General features: G+C 52.3%; 2 protein-coding genes and 1 long non-coding RNA gene across 5 annotated transcripts in view; 2 read left to right on the top strand and 1 right to left on the bottom strand.

Moving 5' to 3' along the window:
- The window catches only part of CACNB1 (calcium voltage-gated channel auxiliary subunit beta 1), a 20,212-nt gene extending 3,189 nt beyond the window's left edge, over positions 1-17,023 (top strand). Inside the window, exons 1-13 of one of the 3 annotated variants that reach the window (XM_019747735.3) lie at positions 947-1,039; positions 2,670-2,789; positions 3,543-3,665; positions 4,229-4,365; positions 4,589-4,665; positions 5,065-5,219; positions 6,343-6,423; positions 6,849-6,907; positions 7,092-7,201; positions 7,348-7,499; positions 10,233-10,328; positions 10,749-10,934; positions 12,616-17,023. In XM_019747735.3, the coding sequence (XP_019603294.3) occupies positions 1,010-1,039; positions 2,670-2,789; positions 3,543-3,665; positions 4,229-4,365; positions 4,589-4,665; positions 5,065-5,219; positions 6,343-6,423; positions 6,849-6,907; positions 7,092-7,201; positions 7,348-7,499; positions 10,233-10,328; positions 10,749-10,934; positions 12,616-13,080 (1,791 nt within the window). In that variant the 5' untranslated portion in view covers positions 947-1,009 and the 3' untranslated portion in view covers positions 13,081-17,023. Of the gene's footprint in view, positions 1-946; positions 1,040-2,669; positions 2,790-3,542; positions 3,666-4,228; positions 4,366-4,588; positions 4,666-5,064; positions 5,220-6,074; positions 6,095-6,342; positions 6,424-6,848; positions 6,908-7,091; positions 7,202-7,347; positions 7,500-10,232; positions 10,329-10,748; positions 10,935-12,615 lie in introns of those variants that run through there. The other 2 variants (XM_019747733.3, XM_019747734.3) reach the window with 2 other exon arrangements.
- Positions 8,241-15,097, bottom strand: LOC141569011 (uncharacterized). Its single transcript, XR_012492394.2, has 4 exons — positions 14,975-15,097; positions 12,316-12,430; positions 10,949-11,074; positions 8,241-10,387 (listed from the first exon to the last, which is right to left on the bottom strand). It is a non-coding gene; the product is annotated as an uncharacterized LOC141569011 (long non-coding RNA).
- ARL5C (ARF like GTPase 5C) lies at positions 16,598-25,169 on the top strand. Its single transcript, XM_019747519.3, has 7 exons — positions 16,598-16,725; positions 18,927-19,054; positions 19,668-19,728; positions 20,774-20,921; positions 21,995-22,078; positions 22,596-22,747; positions 24,334-25,169. The coding sequence occupies exons 2-7, from the start codon at positions 19,009-19,011 to the stop codon at positions 24,380-24,382; spliced, it is 540 nt and encodes a 179-aa protein (XP_019603078.3). The 5' UTR covers positions 16,598-16,725; positions 18,927-19,008; the 3' UTR covers positions 24,383-25,169.
- Positions 25,170-25,274: the final 105 nt, after the last annotated feature.

The raw sequence follows: 25,274 nt of genomic DNA, 5'->3' as shown, positions 1-25,274 counted from the left end.
AGTCCCTGGAGCTTTAGTTAAGTATCAGTCAGGGAAATGCTCTCCTCACATCCATATATGACTGTTCTTTAATATGCAGAGAGAAAGTGTGTTGAGGGAGGCAGAGTAGAGGCAGGCAGGAGTTGATTTTAGAGAGGATTTTAGCTTAGCAGCCCAGACTAAAGCGGGGTGTGGGAGGGTGGGGTGTGTGTGTCACTGAATAGCTTTCTGGGGTCTTCTGTGCTCAGTCAGGAAGATGCCATTTTCATTGCTGTTCTAATTCTCAACCCCAGGCCATCTCAGGCTCAGGGAGAGGCAGTGAGAGAGGCATGTGGTTGCTATGACTACAGAGCATCTCAACAAAGCCTGGTACCCAAAAAAGGCAAGGAGGGCTTGGGATCAGACAAGGAAAAGGAGTAGTTGAAGAGGAAATTGGCAGGGCGTCTGAGGGCAGAGAACAGTAGGGAGGAGGAGCCCCGTGGAGGTCAAGCCCCCCTTGGGCCAGAAGAGAGAAGGTGGTGCCAGGCAGATCCACCACAGATTGGAGTGAGGCCCTTCTTTTTGATTCCTCTGTCTCCAGAGCACTTGGCACATGTGAGCCCAGGCCTGCCTGACTTGGGTCAGAAAAGGGGCCCTTCGTCCCAAAATCTCCTAAGTACACAAAAAGGAAGTCCTGTCTTCAGTCACTCCCTCATCCCTCCTGTTGCATTACTGGGCTAGGGGCTAGGAAGAATGACACTGCACTCAGTGTAACCCCTGTTGACAGAAAAAGGCCTTGGTTCCCTCAGTGTTTGGCAACCTAGGGTGTCAGACCCCAGCCTCCAATCTTTCCTTGTCTTAGCTCCCTCGCTCTGACCACCCCCAGTAGGTGGCGGGGAGTGGGGGGGGCAGTCCTTGCCACATCTCTGAGCTAAATATACCCTAGCAGTTTGCACATGTAGCAACTCTGCTTGAAATCTGAGCCCCCTGGGGGAACAGGCAGTTTGGGCCACCTCCTAGGCCAGCAGGGCCAGGCACTGAGGGCCCCGGGATGGAGGTGCCCAGCCGGACCCTTGTGGTGGTAAGCTGGGGATGGGGAGGGGCTAGGTGGGAGCAGCCCCTCAGGAAAGCTGGTGGGGTGGGCCTTCACTCCAGCCTGTCTCAGCCTCCTCACTGTTTCCCTGCCTCCCGCCATTCCTGACAGGTCTGTGTGCATGCATGTGTGTGTGTATGTGTGTATGTGTGCATGCATGTGTGCATGTGTGTGTTAGGTCAGTAAGTGCGTCTCGGCCACTCTATCTCTGGGTCTGTTTCTCTGGCTTTCTGCACATCCGTCTCCCTGACTCTGGGTGCTCCCGTCAGGAGGGGTGAAAAGTGGTAGGTTAGCTGTTTTTCACTCTCCTTCATTTGCATCTTTGTCTCTTTTCCAGTGTCTGTTAGCGACCTCAGCCCCCACCTCTAACCTTTTCCTTCATAAGTCTCCCACTTTTATGATTTGGCTGGAAAAAGGATAGGCAGCTGCACTAGCTAATGAGCAGGGCCCTCTAGGAAAGGTGAGACTTTGTCTTCTTTTCCCGGATCCCCTCCATACCAAGCTAATGGGCGTTTCTGGTCAAGCGACACTTTCATGCCCTCAGGGAAGAACCCCCATATCTCTACAATCCTGTTCTTTCCCCCACATCACCTCCCACCCTTGTAGCAACAGCACTGCTGCACAGTGACACAAATCCACATTTCCTGGCTCCTGCCCTCACGTGCTACACACCCTCAGGGACACTGACACCTAGGGCACGCCCCACCGTATGCTCATGTGTACCTGTTTGCATCAGTCACACATACCCAGCACATATTATAGAACATACCCTCTTACACACACTGGAAGTTGCACGTCCAAGCACATCCATGAGTAAGCATGTTCATTCACACTGTGGGTCTGGACAGGCTATGTGTATCTTAGCACATGTGCCTGCATCTCTGAAGGCGTTGTGCTCTGGGATGGTCAGTGTGGTTCAGGCCAGCTTCCTGGCACGGCCAGGCTTCTGCGCCAGCCTTAACCCTGGCATCTGCAGGCCTAGTCCTGGGCAAAGGCCTGCCCCACATCCTGCTCTTAACTTGCCTCTTCTTCCTGAACCACCCCAGGAATCTTGGACTCTCTTTTTGTATCTTCTGAGAGCCTGAAGGTTGGGACTCCCCTGATTCTGGCAGGGGACGTAGGGTTCTATCTTCCTTCAACCTTGAGCAGAGGATAGCAGTATTTTTGGTGGCCCCATCATGCCGAGCATACTGCCCACTGCCAAGAGGGCAGAAAGCTCAGGTCTATGCTGGCAGCTATAGTCCCTGAAAGGACCCACTGGGCTTCTGCTGAGTTTGTCTCAGACAGTGCTGGGAGGAGCAGAGAGTGGAGACTCGTCCCCTGGCACTCCTCTCCTGTGCTTTGCCCCTATCAGGTTCCTGCCCCTCCCTGGGCCCCAAGCAGCTGTCCTTGGACCTGCCTTAACCCCTGGCTTACTGCTGTCACCCTTCCTAGGGCCACACTCTTCCCTCAGTCCCCGATTCCTTCCATCTAATACCACCTTCTTCTAGCCCTTGTGGCATCATGCTGGGTGGCTGGGGCTTGAGGCATCCGTGATGGGTGGCACTTCCGTGCCTTCTGAGTCCCAGGAGCTGGGGAGGCAGCAGCAGTAGCCTGACCTGGCCCTGTCTGTGTTCAGGGTTCAGCGGAGTCCTACACCAGCCGTCCATCGGACTCTGATGTGTCTCTGGAAGAGGACCGGGAAGCCTTAAGGAAGGAGGCAGAGCGCCAGGCATTAGCCCAGCTCGAGAAAGCCAAGGTGAGAAAGAAGGGAGGGGCTGTGCTGGCATATTTTCACCACCCTCAGGCCTTGGGGACAGCCTGGACATACCCGGGGTCAAGTCTTGGCTCAGCTACTTCCTAGCTGGTATACGCTGGGCCTCGATGTGCCTCTGTCTTTCATCTGTAAAATGTGGGCTATGATACCGACCTCCTTATACAGTATATTAAGTGTCTAATACTGTTTCCACACATCATAGGTGTTTGAGAAGTGCTAACAATTTACACTTCTTTCTGGAGTCAAACTTCCTGGGCTGACTATTATAGCTACATGATCTTAGGCAAGTCACTTAACCTTTCTGAACTTTACTCTCCTCATTCATTAAAATGAAGAGAATAATACTTAACTTCATAGAGTTTTTGTGATGAATAAATGAGATAATACACGTCAAACATGTAATGTAGTACCTGGCACACTAAACGGTAGCTGCTATCATCATTATTGTTATTACTATTATTCCTTCTGGGGGTCATTCTGGGTTCCCCCACCACTAATACGTATTCCCCAGTGTTCCCCTCCACTCTGTGAGAGCTGAATTCTAGTTTTTGCTTTCTTTTTTTAATTGTGAAATTTAACATACATACAAAAAAAACTATGTAAACCATTCAATGTACCTTTTAATGAACAGTTTACAAAACAAATCTCCACATAATCACCACCCCAGTCAGGCAGTTGTGCATTGTATTACGGTTTAACCCTCTGGTTGTTTTCCTCCCTGTGCACCTCCTCTAGACCAAGCCAGTGGCATTTGCTGTGCGGACAAATGTCGGCTACAACCCGTCTCCTGGGGATGAGGTGCCTGTGCATGGAGTGGCCATCACCTTCGAGCCCAAGGATTTCCTGCACATCAAAGAGGTGGAGAGAACACCTGGCATCTGGAGGGAGGGCAGGGTAGTGGGTGCCAGGAGAGGGGCAGCCAGCTCTATAGTGGAAAAAGACTTCTGAGCCAAGCTGGGCTGAGTCTGCTGTGTGACTTTAGACAAATGTCTCCACCTCTCTGGGCCTCTAATTTTTCATTAGTAAAATGGGGTAGTAATGCCTAGGTCACATGGTTGTTGGGAAGGTTTGTGATGAGGCCTGTAAGTGGAGTGGCAGTTTGCCAGGCACATGTAGGTGTCAGCATTTACTTCTCTGCCATTCCAGGGCAGGGCAGACACGTGAGGAGGAAGGACTCTCAGAAAAGGGATGTGCTGGAGGCGGGGTGGTCCATGGCCCAAGAGGATGCTGGTCCTGGATTTGTCCTGAGAATTGGGGGCTATACTCAGAGGCTGGAACCAGGGGCTGGGCTCTCTGAGGTTGCCACACCCTGGGCAGGGTAGGCAAGTCCAGGGGTGGTTTCCCCTGGAGGGTGGCTGCTGGCTTACATATCCAATCTCCCTCTTGGTCTCTCCCACCCCACTTGCTGTTGTTGTTTGCAGAAATACAATAATGACTGGTGGATCGGGCGACTGGTGAAGGAGGGCTGTGAGGTCGGCTTCATCCCCAGCCCCGTCAAACTGGACAGTCTGCGTCTGCTGCAGGAACAGAAGCTGCGCCAGAACCGCCTCAGCTCCAGGTGTCTGGCTGGGGGCAGGGCACTGCCAACCCCTGAGAGGCCCTGCAGCCAGGACTAGATTTCAAGGGTTGACCCATTGTCCTGAGGGCACAGAGCTGCCTGTGGTATCACCAGAGGGGCTGGAGCATCTTGGGGGCAGGGCAGCACGTGAGAGAACAAGATTCCTCCACCTTCACACCCACCCCTTTGCTCAGAGCTCCTGTTTGCCTCTCTGCCCACACAGCAAATCAGGTGACAACTCCAGCTCCAGTCTGGGAGATGTGGTGACTGGCACCCGCCGCCCCACGCCCCCTGCCAGTGGTAAGAGCTGCCGCCTCCCCAGGGAGTGGGGGGGGCTCCAGGGTGGGGTGGTCTCCCCACTGCCTTTCCCCTCCTTTCCCTGTAGTAGTGGGTACCCCAACCTCAGTCCTCCAAACACATCTAGTGGTCGACTTTCCATGAAGAGTAGGGGACCCCACACGCTGGGCCGGTCAGCGCCCGTCCTCTCATGTCTCTCCTTTCCCATTTCTTTGGTAGCTCCATCTCTCTGCCTGACTCCCCTCCCCCTACACCCCGTTCATTTCTCCCAGCCCTGTTCCATTCACCTCTTCTTCTTTCTTTTTTCCCCATCCCATCTCTGCGTTCTGTGTTTGTGTCTCCATGTCCATCTCACTCCTCCCCACCTCGCCTCCCTCCCTCTCTTCTGACTCTCCGGTCCAGGTAATGAAATGACTAACTTAGCATTTGAACTAGACCCCATAGAGTTAGAAGATGAGGAGGCAGAGCTTGGGGAGCACAGTGGCTCTGCCAAGACTAGTGTTAGCAGTGTCACCACCCCGCCACCCCATGGCAAACGCATCCCCTTCTTCAAGAAGGTAATTCTTGCTGGGCTCTTACAAGAGGGGAGGGGGTCAGGGCCCAGCTCTTTTGCGGGGTGGGGGGGGTGAGGGGGGAAGCTGGGATGGATTCAGATGTGGTACCAGCATGATTCTGTGGAGATCAAAGCTTCCTGCTGAGGAGAAGGGAGGGGTAGGATGGCACAGAGGACAGGCACATCCGTCTCCACACATAATCCCACCCTGGTCCACTGCGCAGGAAGGGATGGTTCTTGCAATTGAAGCACCCCTTCCCTTGTAAGGTCCCCCCCCGAGCCCCCAGCATCAGGGTCTGGTGCTAATGAAACCTGACCTTTCCCCTCACTACCAGTGGGATATTCCATGTTTGCCCCCCACCCCTGCATGTGAAGGGGAGAGTGGGATGGTGACCCTTCTTTGCCCTTTTCAAACTCCATGGGACCAGGGTGGGGCTAGGATTCCATGTGGGGGTCTACTGGCTGCAGAGAAGGACAGTTAAGGGAACCCTTAAAATGGGCCTATACTGGGGGCAAGAGATGGGCACCAAAGTAAGAGCTGTCACCCTTCCCAGCTCTTTTCTAAGACCCAGAAAGGGGGTCTTGTTATGTCTGAATATTCCCAAGTCCACTAGACTGACTGATTGTCAGTCCCACTCCCAGCCCTGATCCAGGGTCATCTCTGGCTCCCCTTTGGCACGGGGGTCCCACCCCACCTCTCTAGCTCTGTCTGTCACTAACACGCATGCCTTGTTATCTCTCCTCGTCTGCCTGCTTTTCCTCCCTCTCTTGTCCTGGCTCCTTCCTTGCCCTCTGCCCCTGCCTGGGTACCTTCCCTTCTTTCCTCCCCCTCCCGCCTCTTGGCAATCTCTGGACCCAGCCAAACAGAAGCAGAAGTCGGTGAGTATCACAGCTTTCTGTGTCGTCCCCCCCCCCACCCTGGGGTGAGCTAGGGAGATCTTCTAACACCCATTCCCATATCCGCCTCCTGGTTCTCCCTGGCCATTCCTCCCCACCCCCACCCTGATCCCCACATCTGGGCTCTGGGACCAGGGAGAGGAAAGGATGCATGGGGGTGCCTGGAGGCTGGGGGAGAGGTGCTGACGCCATCTCCACTCGGGGGTTTCCCCTCCCCCCTTCCCCTCCAGACAGAACATGTGCCCCCCTATGACGTGGTGCCTTCCATGAGGCCCATCATCCTGGTGGGACCGTCGCTCAAGGGCTATGAGGTAGGAACCCCGAGTGGGCAGTGGACCCAGAGGGGCCCAGACCTCCAGAGAGACTCCAAAGAAAGGTTCAGATGCCAGAGAGATCCCTGGGAAGGGCCCAGGTTCCCAGGGGATGCTCCCCTTCAGAGAAATTTCCCAGAGGGTCCCAACCCTCAGGGAGACCCACTCAGAAGAGTCCAGTCCCTCCCAAAACTCCCCCAGAAGAGTCCTCCCAGAGGTCATCCCTAGCAGGACCTTTGGAATCAGAGATCCTATTGGCATCCCCTCAGACTCAGAAGCAATTCCCCTCCCCCTTCTCAGGGGCCCATTCATCTCAGGAATTTAAGAAAATGGAATGTGAGGGTGCAAATAACCAGCAGCTCACCCTTCATGACTGGCTTTGAACACCTGTTTCTCCTCCCTCCCACCCCAACCCCCATCCTCAGGTTACAGACATGATGCAGAAAGCTTTATTTGACTTCTTGAAGCATCGGTTTGATGGCAGGTAAGGTCCTGGGAGCTAGCTACCCCCTCCCACCATGATCCTCTGCTGCTGGGATTGGGCAGGACGGCTCGCATGATCACCCGGGGACTCTGGGACCAGGGCTAGGAGGCAGTCCTGGAGCCTGGGAAGTGGGCAGGGCATTCTAGCCACCCTGACACCTGACTCCCTTTGTCCCGTCCCCCAGGATCTCCATCACGCGTGTGACGGCGGACATTTCCCTGGCTAAGCGCTCAGTCCTCAACAACCCCAGCAAACACATCATCATCGAGCGCTCCAACACACGCTCCAGCCTGGGTGAGCTCACCCCTCAGCTTCCGTCTCTGGGTCCAGATGTGGGAGGGGAAGTGGGGGGGGTCATCTCTGGAAGTGTGCTATCCACTTACTGCCTCCTGGGGGGCTCCCTCACATTTCCCCCTTCCCCATGACTCCATGTCCCCCAGCTGAGGTTCAGAGCGAGATTGAGCGAATCTTCGAGCTGGCCCGGACCCTTCAGTTGGTTGCTCTGGACGCCGACACCATCAACCACCCGGCCCAGCTCTCCAAGACCTCACTGGCCCCCATCATTGTTTACATCAAGATCACTTCTCCCAAGGTGCGTGCAGGAGTTGGACCCTAGTGGGGACAGGAGCGCTCAGGAGTCAGGCTGACTGTTTAAATCCCAGCTACTGCTTACTAATGTGTGACAGTCTCCCCAGCTTGACTTTCCTTCTCTGTAAAACTCCATCATACAGATATTGTGAAGATTCAACCTAAAGTGAATACTTAGCACTTAGCAAAGGGGCTGACATAATGTACCCCATCGTGTATTAGCTCTATAATATTATATAAAGAATCATATAAATATTTTATTGGGGTCGTGCAGGCCAGTCCCCTGTCTCCACTCTGGTTGACCTTCCATTTTTGGTCCTGAAAACTGAAAGAATTCTGTGCTTGTTGTCCCAGTGTCACTCGGCTACTTGACAGTTGGGAGGTCTTTGCTGTCTTTGGATTTCAGCCCTTTTTGTCGCACTGTCCTCATTTGGACCTTGATAGAGATGAAATCGGTAGGAAGGCTGATTTACTTCTTTGTCATATTGCAGCCCCATTTTTTTTTCCCTCCTAGATATTAGTGGGAGTTTGAGGAACATGGAGAGCAAGTGCAGGTGAAGGATTTGAAGTTAGAAGACAGCATGGGGTTCAAATCCTAGCTCTGGTTGGCTTATTAATTAATTAGGTTTTGTTGTTGGTTTTCTGGCTGTTATTTTCATTGAAATTGAGGCCGCTGAGCCTCAATTTCTTCACCTATAGAATGGGGATTATAATCCCTTCCTGTGTTATTGGTGAGAGGATTCAAGGTAATAGTGTAAAGAGCCCAGAGTTCTGTTTGATTTCATGGTGGCAACTAGGGGTGGCAATTGTTATCATCCATGTAGCACCCTATGAGCTGAGCACTCAGTTACTTAACCTTAACCTTTGTGAGCCCTAAATTTCTAATGAGCATAAAGGGCATGATAAGATCTAAGTACTTCCTCAGGGTGATTGAAAGGATCAAATGAGATAATGGATGCAAAAATACTTTGTGAAGTAGAAAGTAACAGATACGTGCATCTCCCCCCCATGGAAGAGCGCTGACTGGGTTAAGGGTGGAGACTCAGAGTTCAGACTGCCTGGGTTTATGCCCAGTGCTGCCACTTAGCAGCACTATGCTCCTTTGGCAGGTCACCTAACGTCTCCATGCTTCAGGCTTCTCATTTGCAAAATAGGGATCCTCAAATGGTGAAGATTAAATAAATGGACTACCCATGCAAAGTGGCTGGTACCTGCTAACACTATATCTATTCCACTGTTTTTTTTAAAGATATTTAAAGTAATTTTACATTTACAGAAGAGTTGCAAGAATAGTAAAAGACTTCTCATTCTTTGAATACTTTTCACTCAGATTCACTGTTTTTTTTAAAAGCTTTATTGACATATGAGTCACGTATCATTCACTTAGCCATTTCAAGTATACAATTCCAGTTTTTTCAGATTCACTAATTTTGCATTTTGCCACATTTACTTTATCTTTCTCTATCTTTTTTTTAAAATTGGGGAATATTGTGAAACAGTGTGTTTTTCCAGGACCCATGAGCTCCATGTCAAGTTGTTGGTTTTTTTTTTTTTTTCAATCTGGTTGTGGAGGGTACAGCTCAGTTCCAGGTCAAGTCGTTGTTTTCAATCTAGTTTTGGAGGGCGCAGCTCACTGGCCCATGTGGGAATCGAACCAGCAACGTTGGTGTTATGAGCACTGCACTCTAACCACTGGGCAACCAGCCGCCCTATCTTTCTCTATCTTTATATATGTATGTATTATATACATAAGCATTTGAATGTAAGTTGTGGATATTGTATTCCTTTGTCCCTAAATACTTCAACATGTATTTCTTAAGAACAAGGACGTTAATTTAACCACAGCATAATTGTCAAATTCAAGAAATGTTATCAAAAATACAGTCCATCTTCACTTCTCACCAGTAGTCCCAATAATGCCCTGTGTGGAGTTTCCCCCTCAATGCAGGGTCATGTGTTGCATTTAGTTGTTGTAGCCCTTTAGTTTTCTTTAAGCTAGAACAATTCTTCAACCTTTCTTGGATTTTCATGATACTGACATTTTTGAAAAAGTACAGATCACTTGTTTTGTAAACTGTTCCTTAGTGTTGGTTTGTCTGATGTTTTCTTCATGATGAGATTTAGGTTTTTGCCGTTTGGGTAGGAATGTCACCAAAGTGATGTGTCCTGAGTGCATTGCATCGGAGCACGATGTGGGTTTGTTGCATTGTTGCTGATGTTAACTTCGATCACTTAGTGAAGGTTGTGGCTTTGTTTTAGCTACTATTATTGAGAGAGAATAATAATAGTGGTTACCTAATGGGATTATTGTCAGGACTAAATGAATTGATCATGTATAAAGCACCGAATAGTGCCATTACATAGCAAGTGCCCCATATACCATGGCTGCTGTTATTATCATGCAGGGGAAGTTGGCCCTGAGGATGAAGCCTGGAAAGAAGCTGAGAGGGGCTGGGACAAGAATCGCTGCCCTTCATATAGCCACGGCTAGGAGAACTTCCCAGGACAGGCTGGCATGAGTCCCGAGAGAGCCTGAGCGTTGTGTATGATGTCCCGAGCTTTAGAAATCACCTTCCAGAGCTGCAGAGGTGATTTCTAAGAAGGTGGCCAGGGCTGAGAGTCATTGAACGTCCCCCAGCCCCGACACTGGCTCTCCGCCCTGGCTCCAACCAGGACCTGCCTTTCTGACTTGCTGCATTACGGGGTTCCTCTAGCTCTTCTTCTCTCCCCAAACCAGGTACTTCAGAGGCTCATCAAGTCTCGAGGGAAGTCTCAATCCAAACACCTCAATGTCCAAATAGCAGCCTCAGAGAAGCTGGCGCAGTGTCCCCCCGTGAGTACTCAGACCCGGGGGAGGACAGGTGGAAGATTTGGGTTCTGGCTTCCTCTGGCCTGCGTGGGAGACAGAGTGACCAGCAACCCCTGGGCCGGGTCCACAGGGGCAGACTGGTCTGAGGGGACAGAGTGCTGGACAGGCAGGCAGAGACTGCCTTCAAGCCCCAGAAGCACCACCTCTCTGTGGGGAGGAAGCCTTAAATCTAAAATGAGGGAGTTGTATTATGTGGGTGCCAAGACCTCTTACAGTTCTGTTGATGCGTACACGAGTGTTCCCCTCTTCCTGGACATCCAGAGGTCTCTGTTCAACTTTGTCCTCCAACCCCTTGACTCTCTGCCCACTGTGCCCAGGCCACACCCTCTCCCCCTTGGTCATGCCTGGCGTATCCCAGCCCCACCCCTAACCCCACCTCCACAGGAAATGTTTGACATCATCCTGGATGAGAACCAATTGGAGGATGCCTGCGAGCACTTGGCAGAGTACTTGGAAGCCTATTGGAAGGCCACACACCCGCCTAGCAGCACGCCTCCCAATCCGCTGCTGAACCGCACCATGGCTAGTGCAGCCCTGGCTGCCAGCCCTGCCCCTGTCTCCAACCTCCAGGTACAGGTGCTCACCTCACTCAGGAGAAATCTCAGCTTCTGGGGCGGGCTAGAGGCCACACAGCAGGCCAGGGAGGTGCCCCAGCAGCAGGAGTACACCATGTAGATGCCCCGCATCTCCCTTCCTGCCAGGGCCTGGAACTGGAGCGCAGGGAATGTGGGGAAGGAAGGAAAGAGCTTTATTTTATAAAAAAATGTGGTGAGTGGCAGTTTCTGGTGTCTGTGGTTTCTGGGGCTGGCTGGTGTTTCCTGGGCCTGGTCCCACAGGACTACATCTGCTGCTTTGGGGGCTTTTAGGGATGAAGCCTGATTAGGGGCCTTATAAGACAAGTGACTAGGAAGAAAACATAAGGAAGACTGAGAGATTCTTTCACTGGACTCCATACCCCTTTTAGACCCAACAGTGGTCATGGCATTTTAGTGGTCACAGTAGGAGGCCTCAGACACAGAATCCCACAGAGCAGGGACCATTAAATCCAGAGAGACTGCCCCCTCCCCTAAACCCCTAACCCCAGAAGGCCCCTCAGAAGGGACCCAGAATGTAGCATTTTCTGTGATTGAATGGACATTCTATTCTCCCAGTGAAACAGACTCTCGGAAAGGGCCTCTTGTGGGTGCCCCGCCATGGGAGCCAAGGCCGATCTCTGAGGTCACATCATTAAGTATTTGCTTCTAGAGTAGAGTTAGAAAGAACCCCATTCTAAACTGTTGCTTTCAAATTTGTTTTCAGCAACAGATCCCATTTGTTCATTGAATCTTATATGGGAGCTCATGTAGATAACATCCTTGCTCTGCTCCGAGGGAGCGAGTGGCTTGGCCTCCATTTCACCTCCATGGGGACCCATAAAGCACGTCTGTGCCCTCCTCACCCTCCCCACCAACCCAGACCTCCAGAGAACAGTTTGGAAACTGCTGCTCGAATCCCCATCACACCACCAGAGAGAAACTGGGCCACAGAGAGGGGAGCCATTTGCTTAGGGTCACACGACTTAAAAGGGCAGGGGCGGGACTAAGACCCAGGCCTCTTTGCACCCACATGGCAGCCTCCGTGGTGGTAATGGCCATCAGGTCACCTTCATGTGGCATTTGGTGCTGAGGACATTGGGCCACCTCATCGTCTCCTGTGGGAGATGGAGACCCATCGCCCTTCTCTAAGCTGCTGCTTTTGAGTCTCTGCTGGGGACTGGGGAGGAATCCATCTGACGGGCAGGCGGAAGTATGGGGTTCTGGAGGTCTCTGGTTAGGGTCTGGTTTGTGCTGAAGGAGCTCGGCTTAGTGAGCTGGAGCTGAAATCCTCTTAATATGTTTGGAAAACAGGCAACGACTAACTTAATCAGTCACTAATGAGTAGCAATACTAATGAGCTGTTAATGATGACTTACCCTAAGACAGCATTAATGACGTGTGTTGAAGTGAAGACTAATTGTTCTTGGGCTCTGTACCATGGTTACCAGGAGAGTTCACGCCTCCTCACGCCTTAGGAAGGTTGGGTGACCCCTGTCCCAACAGAGGAGCTAATGTCCCGAAGGTCTGGCTGGGCTCTAGATCCATCCCCTAGAGCCAGTCCCCTCCTCCCTCAGTTGGGCTGGTGTCTTGGTGCCCTCACTAATCTGCCTTGCTTTGTTGTGTTTTTCTTACCCCTGCTTGATCTGCATGGTGTGTGCCGTCTGTCTGCTAACCAGGGACCCTACCTTGCTGCTGGGGACCAGTCGCTGGAACGGGCTACTGGGGAGCACGCCAGCGTGCACGAGTACCCCGGGGAGCTGGGTCAGCCGCCAGGCCTTTACCCCAGCAGCCACCCACCTGGCCGGGTGAGCACCGTACGGGCACTGTCCCGTCAAGACACATTTGATGCCGACGCCTCTGGCAACCGAAACTCTGCCTACACGGAGCCGGGAGACTCGTGTGTGGACATGGAGACCGATCCCTCAGAGGGGCCAGGGCTTGGAGACCCTGCTGGGGGCAGCACCCCACCAGCCCGTCAGGGATCCTGGGAGGATGAGGAAGAAGACTATGAAGAGGAGGTGACTGACAACCGGAACCGCGGCCGGAATAAGGCCCGCTACTGCGCGGAGGGCGGGGGTCCAGTGCTGGGGCGGAACAAGAACGAGCTGGAGAGCTGGGGTCGGGGTGTTTACATCCGCTGAGAGGCAGGGGCCACACAGTGGGGAGGAAGGGCTCTGAGCCCCAGGGAGGGGAGGGACAGCGGGCTCACCTCCGGGATGTATCTTGCCTCCAGGGGGCGCTGTCTCCCTCCTTTCAGATGCCTTTGCTCAATGTTTGGGGTTTCTTGGGTGGTAGCATCCCAATTCCTGGGAGTCCTTAAGCCCCAGCTGTAGGTTTTTAATCTACCTGCTGTGGATGGATGGGGGATGCCCACCTTTGTGCAGTGTCCCCATTCCCCCACCTAAGGGGGCTCTCTCCCAGAGAAAAGGTGCACTTCCTTAACTCTTTCTACTTGGGGCTCTAATGAAGGGTCCTAAATGGGGTGGCCCTTTTTCCAACCTGGAGTATTTGGGAATGGTAGGGGGCTTTTCCTGGAGAGGGAGACCACAGACTTTCCCATGAGGATTCTCTTCCCCCAAACCCCAGATCCAGGGTCCCTCACCATGCCCAGCCCTCCCCCCAGCTTCTGGCAGCATTGTCTGGTAGGAGAAAGCTACAGGATGGAAGCCCCTTGGGGCAGGGTCTGGATAGAAACTGGCAGGCCTCAGATGTAGGGCCATCTGCCTGCCTGGGACCTAACACTGAGGAGTGGGCAACCTGAGACGGCTGCTACCCACCCCACCACCTCCATGCCCCAGCCTTTGCCTGCTCCAGGAATGAGCTTTGCCTACCTACAACATCCTTTGCCTGCTGCCATCCAAGGAGTGGCTCTCTGTGTCTGAGCCCCCTGTCCCTGTGTCACCTGGGTGTGGAACCCATGGAACGCTCTGGTCCGCCTCATTTTGAAACCAAAAACTGTTCATTCACTCACCCTGAGGCCCCAGGAGAGAGGCCCTGTGGGTGGGTACCCAAGAAATGATCACCACCCCAGGGGTTTCCTCGGGACCATGGATCTCCCTGGGGGGGTTGGCTGCTGCTGCTGCTCTATATTTGCCTCTTGTGATCCTGTCCTTTACCCACGTCCACTTCACTCCCCCTGGAAGCCTTCGTATCCCGTCTGCTCTGGAGTGTCCTCTGCCCAGCATCTCCATAGGCCAGCAGCCCTGCCCCTCCCCAGCGTCTCAGCTGGGCCAGAGAGAGCCGATTGTGCCAATGACGACTGGGCCTTGCCTGGATGCCCACCTCAGGGATGGGCACCTCATGCCTGTCTCACCACCTCCTGTGCCAATGTTGTCTCACCCCCCCCACCTGGGGGTGGGGTGCAGCTTCCACTTACTGGTTAGAAGAGACCACTGCCCACCCTTTCCCCCCTCCCTGTCTGGTGTCCTGTGCCCCCATCTGTCTGTCTGTTCGTCTGTAATCCCCTAGAAGTATTTTGCCACATATAAAACCGCCACCCTGTCCTTTGCGGCACGTCCTGAGCCTGCTTCTTTGTTCCCGCCACACAGTAGCCGACCTAGCCATGTGAGAACTGCCGCCATGCAGGGGGGTGCGAGGGGTGCGCGCAGAAGTAAGCTGTGCCCTGAGAGTTTACTCAACAAGAGAGATGGCGCTTTGTGTGGCTCTGATGCGTTACATTCAAGCCTGACAGGAGCCGCATGGCCATCTCAGTCCCCACTCGTCCCCAAACACCATACCTAACCCATCTCCCCATAAGTAGAGCCAGGAAAAATGGGAAGCTGAGGCCGGGAAATAGGGTGTCATTCGGTGGGTGAGCTCCAGACCCACTGGCACAATATCTTAAAGGCTTGTGCTTGTTTTTCTGCTCCTGTGGCCTCAGCTGCTCCCCAACACCTCAGGGAAGGGAGGGGCTGAGCTTCCGGCTTTCTCCACAGATGCCACCACAACTACCATCCTTCCAGACCCTATTAACTAGGCATGGGGGTGGGGAGGAGGTCTACTTGCAGGGAGGAGCAGAGAAAATCAGGGACTCACCCAGTCCTATCCTGAGAGAAAGATCACGAGTGAGGAAGAAAGCAGGTGACTGCCAGTTTTTACCATCACAGCTGGCAGGATGTGAACTGACGGTTGTTACTGCTGCTGTCACCTGTATCCTGCCTCATGTAGCACCTACCAACTTGTACTCATGGTTCTTGTTTTGGGGTTGGGGGTGGTGACCTAAAGGGCTCCTGGGTCCTTCACCTGAGTGCTCCTGTGCAAAATGTGTGTTTGCGTACAGAGGGCAACAGACATCCAGGTGCCCCAGATGAAGGCTTAGCAGACCCAAGAAAAGGAACTGGGCAGGCCAACAGGTCAAATCACTGGCCCAAGGTTCCTGGGGAGTTGATAGCAAAGCTAGCTAGCAGACACTGCTGGGACTGGAGTGCATTCTCTGCCTCCCAGTGTAACACTTGCATTGCCTTGCAGTGCAGTCAATCATTCATTCCTGTATTTGTTAAACATTTACTGAGCACCTGCTATGTACCAGGCGCAAGTCAAAATGGCAATGCAGGACAGCACAATGAGCTCTTTGATGCCAGAAGCCCTGGGTCCTGGGGGAGCCTGGAAAAGGAGTCACTCCCTTAACCTGGGGAGGCCAGGAGAGGTTTCCTGGAGGAGATGAGGCTTGAGTAGAGACTAGAAGCAGAGAAGTGGGGGAAGTGATCAAGGCAGAGAAAGCAGGTGACATGCAGGACGTGTCCTTGGACTTCACGAGTAAAGCACGCTCTCAGGGCGATGGTCAGAGAGGGTTGGCAGGAGCAGGTCCCAGAGGGGCTTGAGTCATGTTAAGGAGTTTGGACTTGGTCCCGAAGCTGGTGTGCAGAAATTGAAGGATTGTAAGCAGCGGTGGCATGATTGCTTTGGTTGCAGTTTGAGGCATAGATTGCAGGGCCTAACCTGGAAATCTACAATATTCCAGGTGAGAAATGAGGAGGGTTTGCAATAGGCTTCAGCAATAGAACAGGAAAGGAGGCAATAGTTGCCTGAGACACCTAGCAATTAGAATCAAGAGCTCTTGGAGAGCAATTGGAGGTGGCCAGTGAGAGAGAGGGAGGTGTCTGGGGTTCCTGTGGGTCACAGAGAGGAAGCAGGTAAAGAAACCAGGTTAGAGACAGAAACAATGTCTAGCTTTGGACAAGGTGGGTTTATGGTGACTATGGGAGATCATCCAAGGGGAGAAGAGCAGAAGGCAGCTAGGTGCTTGGCCTGGAGCTGAGCAGAGAGCTCCATCTGGAGTGGAACCTGATATTTTGAATCAAAGGCAGGGATAATTAACTCTAGTTTACACCTAAAGCTCAGAGAGGTTAAGCAACTTGTCCATAGAAAGTTACACTACCAGTGAGCAAGGACCTGAGCTCAGATTACTGGCTTTCAAGTTCTGTGCCACTCACGTCTAATGCTACTTCCCCTGCCCCAGTATGCTGCAGCTTCTGTGAGGGGAGGGGGCTTGGGGAGAAGGAAGCAGGTGTCTGAATATGTTTTTGTCTCCTCCCCACGTGCCTTCTGCCTGAAATTGGACTTGCCCAGAAGTTGCAGGCAGGGGCATTTCTGGGTTAGCTTGGAGATATTGAGAGATGCGGGGAGACATAGTCTTGTCTCTTGGTAACCACAAGCCCTCAACCTACATGGTTAGCACTTTGGTGGTTGTCAACATGTAAGGATGTCACAACCACGAAGCCAGCTGGGACTAGGCCCAGAGAGCCTGGTGCTACTACCACAGCTGCCTCAGCAGCTCAGGAACTGAGGTACTGGAGACACCCCTACCTGGAACCCCTCATCTCCTTCCCTGACTAGCTAAATCAGGCCTTCCCACCTACTGTCTCTCAGGGTTTTTTTGTTTTGTTTTGTTTTGTTTTGTTTTGTTTTGTTTTGTTTTGTGGTTTTTGGTATGTGTGTTTGTCTCCCCACTAGACGGTAAGCTCCCCACTAGATGGTCGTAAGCTCCATAAACCTGGATTGGGTCTGTTTTGTCTACTTAGCATGTTTCCTAACTCCTGGTTCATATTTGTCTAATGAATGAATAAATGAATGAAATGCCCTTAAGATTCAGGCTCTGGGCCTTAGTGAAGGCAGCTCTTGTCTGTTTACTGAATGTGCTCCAGCTAGCAGACTGTCACTTTCAATTCTGCAATTTGTGGTAGTGGTAGAGGGGGTAGGGTACAGTTTCCCCAGCCAGGAAACAGATGGTGAAAATACTTCACACAGTGCTGCTTCCCCCAGCACCATTCTGTGCCCCCACTCTATTGAACCCAGCTGCAGCCCCAGCTCCTTTCCTAGGGCTGAAACGGAATCAGCCAGATGGGCTCTGCTAGCCAACTCCCCTTCCTTCTAACTCTGGGTACCAAGCTGGGTGGGATGAAAATTCTGTATTTAGTAAACTGTTTTCCCTCTTCTCTTCACAAACTTCCCAGCCTTTCTCAATCCTCCTTAACTTGTGCTCACACTTCTTTTTTTTAATACTCCAAACACCATTTTTCAGGCCGTTAGCTTAACTCACTGTACTTAAGTCCAATAGCAATACATTCCTACCGTGTGCCACACACTGGACCAGGTGGGGTGTGGGGGGAGTGCACAGGTGAGCAAGACATGAACCCTGCCCTCTAGGACTCACAGGCGATTGGATGAAATAGACATGCCCATGTGCAATCTCTGTGGAGAGAAGTCCCATATGGCTGGAGAACCACACCAGAGCTTTTACAGCAGGCAGCTAACGGGTCTCAGGAATCTTCCTTTCTGAAAAGGGGAAAGGCATTCAGGTGAAGGAAACACAAGCAAAAGCACAGTGGGAAAGAACTGTGCATGGATGAGCAAGGACAAGTGGGTGCGAACATGGGAGATAAGCTGCAAAGGCAGATGGGGGCTATTCATGGAGGCGCTTGCATATCAGGTGAGACTGATCTGAATTCAGTGGGCAGTAGGGAACCATTGGAGGTTTATGAGCTGTGGAGGGATAGACTCTGAGCTGTGCTTTAGGAAGCGTAGTCGGGCTGTTAGGAGGATGTCCTGCTAAGGGGGAGGCAGAGGCAGGGAGACCCGTTAGAGGGTTGTTCTCTTATGGGCTGTAGGAGCGCAGTGACAGTGGAGAGAAAGGAGCTGATTCTCCTGAGTGATGGATGACTGGTGTCTCCTAATCACCCCCGCAGTCTGAGATTGGTTGGCCTTCCCCACTTCTCTTTTTGTTTTCTGGTTTTTCCCAGTTTAAGCAAAGAAGGAAATTCACAAACAAGACCAAATGGCTCCCCCTTCCTCCTCCAGCCTGGCTGTCTCTTGGCCCAGGTTCTCCTGTGCTGGGTCTTAGTATCTGGGATCCCTCCATAGAGATCTCTTTTTGCTCCATCCCTGTCTTCAAATGCCTGCCCTTGGGAACGAGGGAGCTGTGCCTGCGCAGTGGGTTTGTCAGTGAGTCATAGAGATAGCACCAAGGTACCTGAAAAAGGAGGGAGACCCTGCCCTTTCCCAAGGGAACTCACTTCCAGTGGGCCTAACAAGACCCACACTAGTGAACAACTAGAGATCTGTTGAGAATTGGAACATTCCCCCAGCTCAGTGAGAGAGAGAGGATCGGTGAGCCCTGTCTACCCCACACAGCTGGTAGGTGCAGAACGTGGGTGACCAAGCGCTTTGTTTCAGTCTCGTGCCCCAGACATGGCACTTGGAGAAGGGAAAGCAGGGATCCGGTGGCGGGTCACTGTACTGAAACTTCTTGATTTGCAGTGGGAGAGCAGTCCACCCAGAAAACTCTGGAGTTTTCTCAGGGCGACTGGGAGGATGTGGAGTCTGAACCCCATTTTCCTTGTACCTCCAGAGTTCTGGATAGGTAGTTTGTTGTCACCGTGACGTCCACAGCGTCCGCGAGGGGCCAGCGTCCCAGGGGATTCCCAGGCCCTGCAGAAGACCCGTGGGGCTTCCGTGACTTCATAGGCAAAGCTCTCTCGGCCCTCCCCAGGAGGCGGGGCTCGAAGCGTCCGGGCTCGACCTCGGCCCCCGAAGGCCATCGAGTCCTGCCCCTGCCTGGCCCGGGACACGCCATGGGACAACTGATCGCCAAATTGATGGGCGTCTTCGGGAAAGAGGGTAAGGGACGCACAGTGCATCCAAGCGACCTTCTTTGACCCGGCTCCCACCTGGGGCTCCCCGGATCTGGGGTCGCGGGAGCGGATGCGCTGGGGGACCTCGGGTTCGGAGGGTCGGGTGTGGGCGTTCCTCAGCGGCTGCGTAGTCTCCCCTGCCCCCTCCCCACCTGCTCCTCGCGGGTTGCGAGCTTCGGAGCGTCCCCAGGGTGCCGGGCTGGACGAGCCTCCTTCCTTCGGGTAAACGCCGCCGCGGGTTTCCTGCGGTTGTGATTTCGGGCTCGATTCTTTCCCCAGACCCCTTCTGTTTTGGCAAATCCAGAGCTCCCCGGACCCTTCGGACAATCACTTTTCTGGAAATGTAGAGCGAGCGAGGTGGGGCTCATCTCCCATTTCCACTGTCCGGGAGTGGAGCAGGCGTCCGGGGCTCGGTGGGAAAGAAACCTGTCCTTTATTGGAGGAGGGGGGTGGGGGCGGGGGAGCAGAAATGGTACCGAGGGGAAGGTCCCCCACCCTGCTGGGAACACTTGTCTCCTTCCTGGGAGGCCTGGAGGGTCACACAGTACCTTGGTCATCGCATTTGTCCCTGACTCTGTCCTTACCCCGGATGCCTCCAGAGCACAAGGTTATCATCGTGGGACTGGAAAATGCAGGAAAGACCACCATTCTTTACCAGTTGTAAGTGACTCCGGGGTGGGCGGGGGAGGGGATTTGGACCTTCCTGTAGCCAGGAGGAGAGATGTGGGTAATGCTGATGGGACCTTCCTGGTTTAGTGACCCCTCAGTTCAGCGGCCCCCCAGCCTGGTATTCGTATCCTGCTTGGTATGGGCAACCCCGGCCCCTGCCAAACGCGGCTGCAGACTTGACCTGGTCTGAACCTGCCTCCTAGGCAGGCAGGTTCTTCCCACCTCCCTGCTCTTCGCTCCTCCTAGCGGCAGGTCCTCCCCCCACCCCCCAACCCCGTCTAACTCCTGCACCCCATCTTTGCATCTTAACTTTCTCCCCCTTCTGCAAACTTAAAGGGGGATGCCAGCTTTGGGTCCAGCTAGGTTGTGTAGCTCCTGGTCTGGCAGAGTTTGGCACTTGTGCTGAGCACCCTTTGGAACTTTTCCTGAAATTCTCTCTCTGGACGGCATCTCTCCGGTTCTGGAGCCTCCAAAGTATTTACTTAGGACAAATTTTCCTCTGAAAAAGTGATATATGTAAATGGCTTTTAAAAATTAGAAGAAAAGAAAAATCCAAACAGTACAAGAGTATACAGTGAAAAGTAAATTTCTATCTCATCTCTAATTCCCAGTTTTACTTCCCAGCCCTTCCAGAGGCATTCCTTACCTATAAAATTGTGTTTTCTATGTCACTGTAAATAACACCTTCCTGATGGCCTCCCTTGTGTCTCGTTTTTCTAACTCCTTGCTATTCAAAGTGTGGGCCCCAGCCCAGACCCCCTGGATCAGAATCTGCATTTTAACAAAACTCCCAGGTGATTCACCTGCATATTACAGTGGAGGCAGACTGCTCTATTAAGTCTCCCGGTCCTGGGGTCCAAGCCAGGACAAGACTTGGTGTCACTCCTGTCTGCTTTCCCTTATGCCCAGCAGAGGCTCGGTTAACCTGGGTTGAGCTGTTCTGAACTAGATACAGCCTGGCTCGGGAGCCGAGGGCTGGGAGCAGCACTGGGAATGGGCTGGGCTGAGCTCTTGCTGCTCTCTCCTACCTCCCCAGCTTGATGAATGAGGTGGTCCATACATGTCCCACCATCGGTAGCAATGTGGAGGAGATTGTTCTGCGAAAGACCCACTTCCTCATGTGGGACATAGGCGGACAGGAGGCTCTGCGCTCCACCTGGAACACGTACTATTCCAACACTGAGGTGAGGGAGGCCTGGGAGATGGAGTGGCTGTATGAGGGTAGCCAGCCTTAACCTCGCTCAGCCTGGGTTCCCCCACTTGTGAGACGGAGATCATAAGAGTGACCTCCCTGAGTTGTTGTGAAAATTAAATAATAAAAAAATAGCTCATGCATGTGTGTCAGATACTGAATGCAGCACAGTGCCTGTTAACAGTTTTGAATATTTCCTAGCAGTTTTGTCTGGGCTGGCAGCTTTCTGTTTGAGGCATTGAATGGGGTAGACCCTTTGTCTCCTTACTTTCTCACTCTGGCAGCAGTAGAATTCAGTGGTTTCATTCCTGGAACGAGACAGAGACGAGTTCAAATTCTAGCCCTGCCACTCACCAGCCATGAGGCTGAGGGCAAGATATGTCACCTTGCTGAACTTCAGTCTCCTGATTTGTAAATGGGGATAATAACACAGTTAACCCTTGAACAACACAGGTTTGAATTGCATGGGTCTGCTCATACGTGGGTTTTTTCAATAAATATACAGTCAGCCCTCTGTTTCCCTCTGGTTTTGCATCCATGATTCAACTAACTAGGGATTAAAAGCAGTTTTTTTGATCCACAATTGGGAGTCTGTGAATGCAGACGGTCAGCTGTATGCATTGCTCTGTGCCATTTCATATAAGGGACTTGAGCATTTATGAATTTTGGTAACCATGGGGTCCTGCAATCAACCCCCCATGGATACCAAGGGAGGACTGAAGTTTTTGGGGAATCAGAAGTTATACATGGATTTTCAATTGTGCAGGGGTTGGTGCCCCTAAGCCCTGAGTTGTTCAAGGGTAAGCTGTAGTTCTGGTTTCACAGGGCTGTAGTGAGGCCTCAATGAAGTGCCACGCAATCGAACGTTGTGTTGTGTACACTCTGTGTCTGGACGGAAAAAGGAATGAAAATGGGACTAGGGCAAGGAGATCTTGAGACTGGACAGTTTGTTTGCTGTGGGGCTCACTTCAGGGTAGTGCAGAGGCCGGGGGGGAAGCACAGTTGTACAGGAGGCACCTTCACCGAAGAGAAAGGCCACCACTCACAGTTCTCTCTGCTGGCCAGTTCATCATCCTCGTGATTGACAGCACGGATCGAGAGCGGCTGCTGACCACTCGGGAGGAGCTGTATAAGATGCTGGCCCATGAGGTGAGCCCCCTGCAGTTGGGAGAGAGCCCAGGATACTAGCTGTGTGACCTCAGCTTACTCACTTAGCCTCTCTGAGCTTCATTCCTGATGCCCCACTCTAGGAGCCCCTAGTGCAGCAGCTTGGGCAGGACTAGTTTGTCGCAGATGAAGGACAATAATGCCCTTAGTACAGTTGATAACAGAAGCCAAAATTGCCGGTCGGGTCCTGATCCCACTTCACACTCACTGCGGGACCCCAGACAGATCACTTTGCCTCTCTAACCCTCAGCTTCCCCAAGTACAAATTGGGGAGGATCATGAAATGCCTCCCTCCGGGGACTGCTGTAAGGATGACAGGAGCCAGTTAGGAGGCTCCACAAGCTGTTGGTGTGCTTTGCTGGGGGAGGGCCCGCATCCCCACCCCACCTGGGTGAGACTCTCTTGCCAGGACAGCATGGGAGTCAGGTGGCACTTGGGGCACTGGGAGGGGAGGCTGGGCCCTGGCAGGCTGACTCGGGCTGGGTTCCTCTGTCCACAGGCGCTGCGAGATGCTTCCGTCCTGATCTTTGCCAACAAGCAGGACATGAAGGACTCCATGACCACCGTGGAGATCTCTCAATTCCTCACCCTTAGTGCCATCAAAGACCACCCGTGGCACATACAGGGCTGCTGTGCCCTCACCGGGGAAGGGTTAGTGGCTGCTCCCTCTGAACCTCCAGGGCCTGGCCAAACCAATGAACGACTGACCATCAGAACCTTCTCCTATCTCTCCCGTCAGAATCTGGTTCACAGGTAGCCAAGTTAGTTGAGCACATACTCACAGTTGAGATGCTGTGGGTAAGCGGTGAGCGAGAAAGTCCCTGCTCTCAAAGAGGCTTGTTCTAAGGGGGGAGAGAGGTGACAATCTACCCCAACACAAACATCTTAGGTACTGATAAGCGCTATGAAGAAAGTGAAATGGGATAACAGTGATAGAGGGGTGGGGATGGGTCTGGTTTAGCTCTCGTGGTCAGGGACAGCCTCTACTAGGAGGTGGCTTTTGAGCTGAGAGCTGAATGAATTGGAGACAGCCATGGGAAGACCAGGGACAAGCCTTCCAGGCAGAAATCACTGACTCTTTCTGAACTTGAATTTTCTGATCTGTAAAGAGGAGGGTGATTATACCTACTCCCTCCCAGAGTTTCTGTAGAGAGTAAATGATGCGGTTCCTTTAACATTTATTAAGCACCTACTGTCCCAGGCACTGTTCTAGGCACTAGAGAAGCAGCAGTGAACAAAACAGACAAAAATGGCTGCCCTCATAGAGCTTACTTTCCAGTGGGAGGCAACAGACAACAAATAATAAAAATAGAAAAATGTATGATAAGTTAAAAAGTGCTAAGTGCTCAGGGAAAAAGTCAAGTAGGCAAGGAGACTGGAAGTATGTGCAGGGAATGTTACAATTTCAGATAAGCTATCCAGGGGGGCACTGCTGAGAAAGCTGCTAAGTAATCACCTGAAGACTGTGAAGGAGCTAGGTCACAGTAACATGGAAAGGGCCTCACATCAGGTTTGGAGAATTCCCTTTCCTCTTCCCTCTCATAGTGGAATTGCAGCGGGCTGAGGACCTGGATGGCTGGTGAAGAAGGGGAGACTTTAGGCAGATACGCTCAAGGAACCACACATTTCTGCCAGTGTCTTGCCAGCCCCTGGGTCAGGAAGACCCCTCTCCCCCAACCCACACAGTTCAATTCAACCAGATTTCCTAAGTACTCCCCATGTGCCATGCACTGCACCAGGTGATAGAGACGTGACCAAGAACACCCATCTCCTGCCCCTTGCTGTGGCATTGCTCACAGTCTAATGGGGGAACTTGCTTACGGAGTCTCTTCCCAGGAAGGGAGCATTGGAGCTTTGCCCAGAGATACTGCTAAGATGGGGCTCCAGGCCCCTTCTTTAGAGATGTCCCCCTACCCCCATTTCCCAGACATCCAGAGGCTTCTATACATTGCCTTCCTAACCTTCCTCACATATGTAGTTATGGAATTATTTGTTTAATATCCACCTCCTCTGCTGGACGTAAGCCCCAGAGGGTGTGTCTGTTTTTTCACCGGTAACCTCAGCCCTAGCGCAGTATCTGAAGCATAGTAGGTACTCCGACTGTTTATATTTGCAGATTGAAAGACTGGATATAACTTTGGTCATCCCCTCAGTTGGCTTTGGGCAGGGGCTGGGTCTTGAAGGTCATCATCCTCATGGGATATGCTAAACCTTGCCCTCTTCCTCCCTTCCTGCAGACTGCCTGCTGGGCTCCAGTGGATGCAATCTCGGACTACTGCCAACTGATGTCCCAGCCTGAGGCCAACCAGAAACTTTGGGGTTTTGTATGGACTATGTGGGTGGAAAACCCAAGTGATTATTTATTACTTTTCTATGATTCTTTGATGGGAGCAGGGGTAGCTATGGACAATGACATTGCCACTGTCCACCCAACCCCCGACCAAGCAGCTGGACTGCACACCCTGAACTGCTGTAGACAGGACAGCAGGAAAAGCTGCCCCTCACTCAATGGAAGCAGGTGTCCTTCTTGGAGACACCAGAGAAGCTCTTGGCTGTGTTGGGCGATTAGGAAGTGGAGCTTTCCCCCCTCAGCTCTCAACCTCTCTGTAGGAAAAACGGAGGGGAGAAGAGTAAGAGACTGCTTTATTTCCTAGAACCCCACCCCTTCACTCCAACTCCAGCTTTCTGGCTCATCAGCCATCTTTAGGCAAAGAAGATTATAGAAAGATGAAGGGGGTGGGCTCAGAGGAAGGAGGACAGACCCAAAAGCTGGGAGGGGAGAGGGAGTGGGACAGGACTTCCCAGACAGCGACAGTCCTTGGCACTGAATGCAGTTCCACTCCCCCCTTGCCTTCCCATTCCCTCTGAGATGCTGGCTCTGACCACAGCTTTTGAGCCTTAAGCCACCCCATGGTGTACCTTCACTCCCAGTGTCCTTCCAATGTGAATCCCACTTCTGCCAAGTGTCCCAGGTTCGTACAGCGTCTGCTTATTTTGTCTGCTTTTTTATAATGATTTTTTTCACACTGTATTAGGATTTTTATAAAGGTATAATAAATGCCATTGAAAAGTACTCCTCTTATTTCTGTCTGATTGAATAGCGGCCCTTAGGGGTTGGAAAAGCCCAGGAGTCCTAGCTACACAGAGCTGGATACAGGATAGAAACGCAGGCTTCCCT

Source organism: Rhinolophus sinicus, chromosome 12, assembly GCF_057876585.1.
Source record: "Rhinolophus sinicus isolate RSI-liver-muscle chromosome 12, RSI-T2T, whole genome shotgun sequence".
Classification (NCBI taxonomy): Eukaryota; Metazoa; Chordata; class Mammalia; order Chiroptera; family Rhinolophidae; genus Rhinolophus; species Rhinolophus sinicus.
Note: the sequence above shows the minus strand (reverse complement) of the source record. Positions and strands in the feature narration are given on the sequence as shown.

What these genes read in the sequence shown, in the direction of transcription:
- ARL5C (XM_019747519.3), top strand. Translation starts at nt 19,009, where the DNA reads ATGGGACAACTGATCGCCAAATTGATGGGCGTCTTCGGGAAAGAGG. An exon ending in GGGCGTCTTCGGGAAAGAGG is followed by an intron (nt 19,055 to 19,667) that starts GTAAGGGACGCA and finishes GGATGCCTCCAG; the next exon opens with AGCACAAGGTTATCATCGTG. An exon ending in ATAAGATGCTGGCCCATGAG is followed by an intron (nt 22,079 to 22,595) that starts GTGAGCCCCCTG and finishes CTCTGTCCACAG; the next exon opens with GCGCTGCGAGATGCTTCCGT.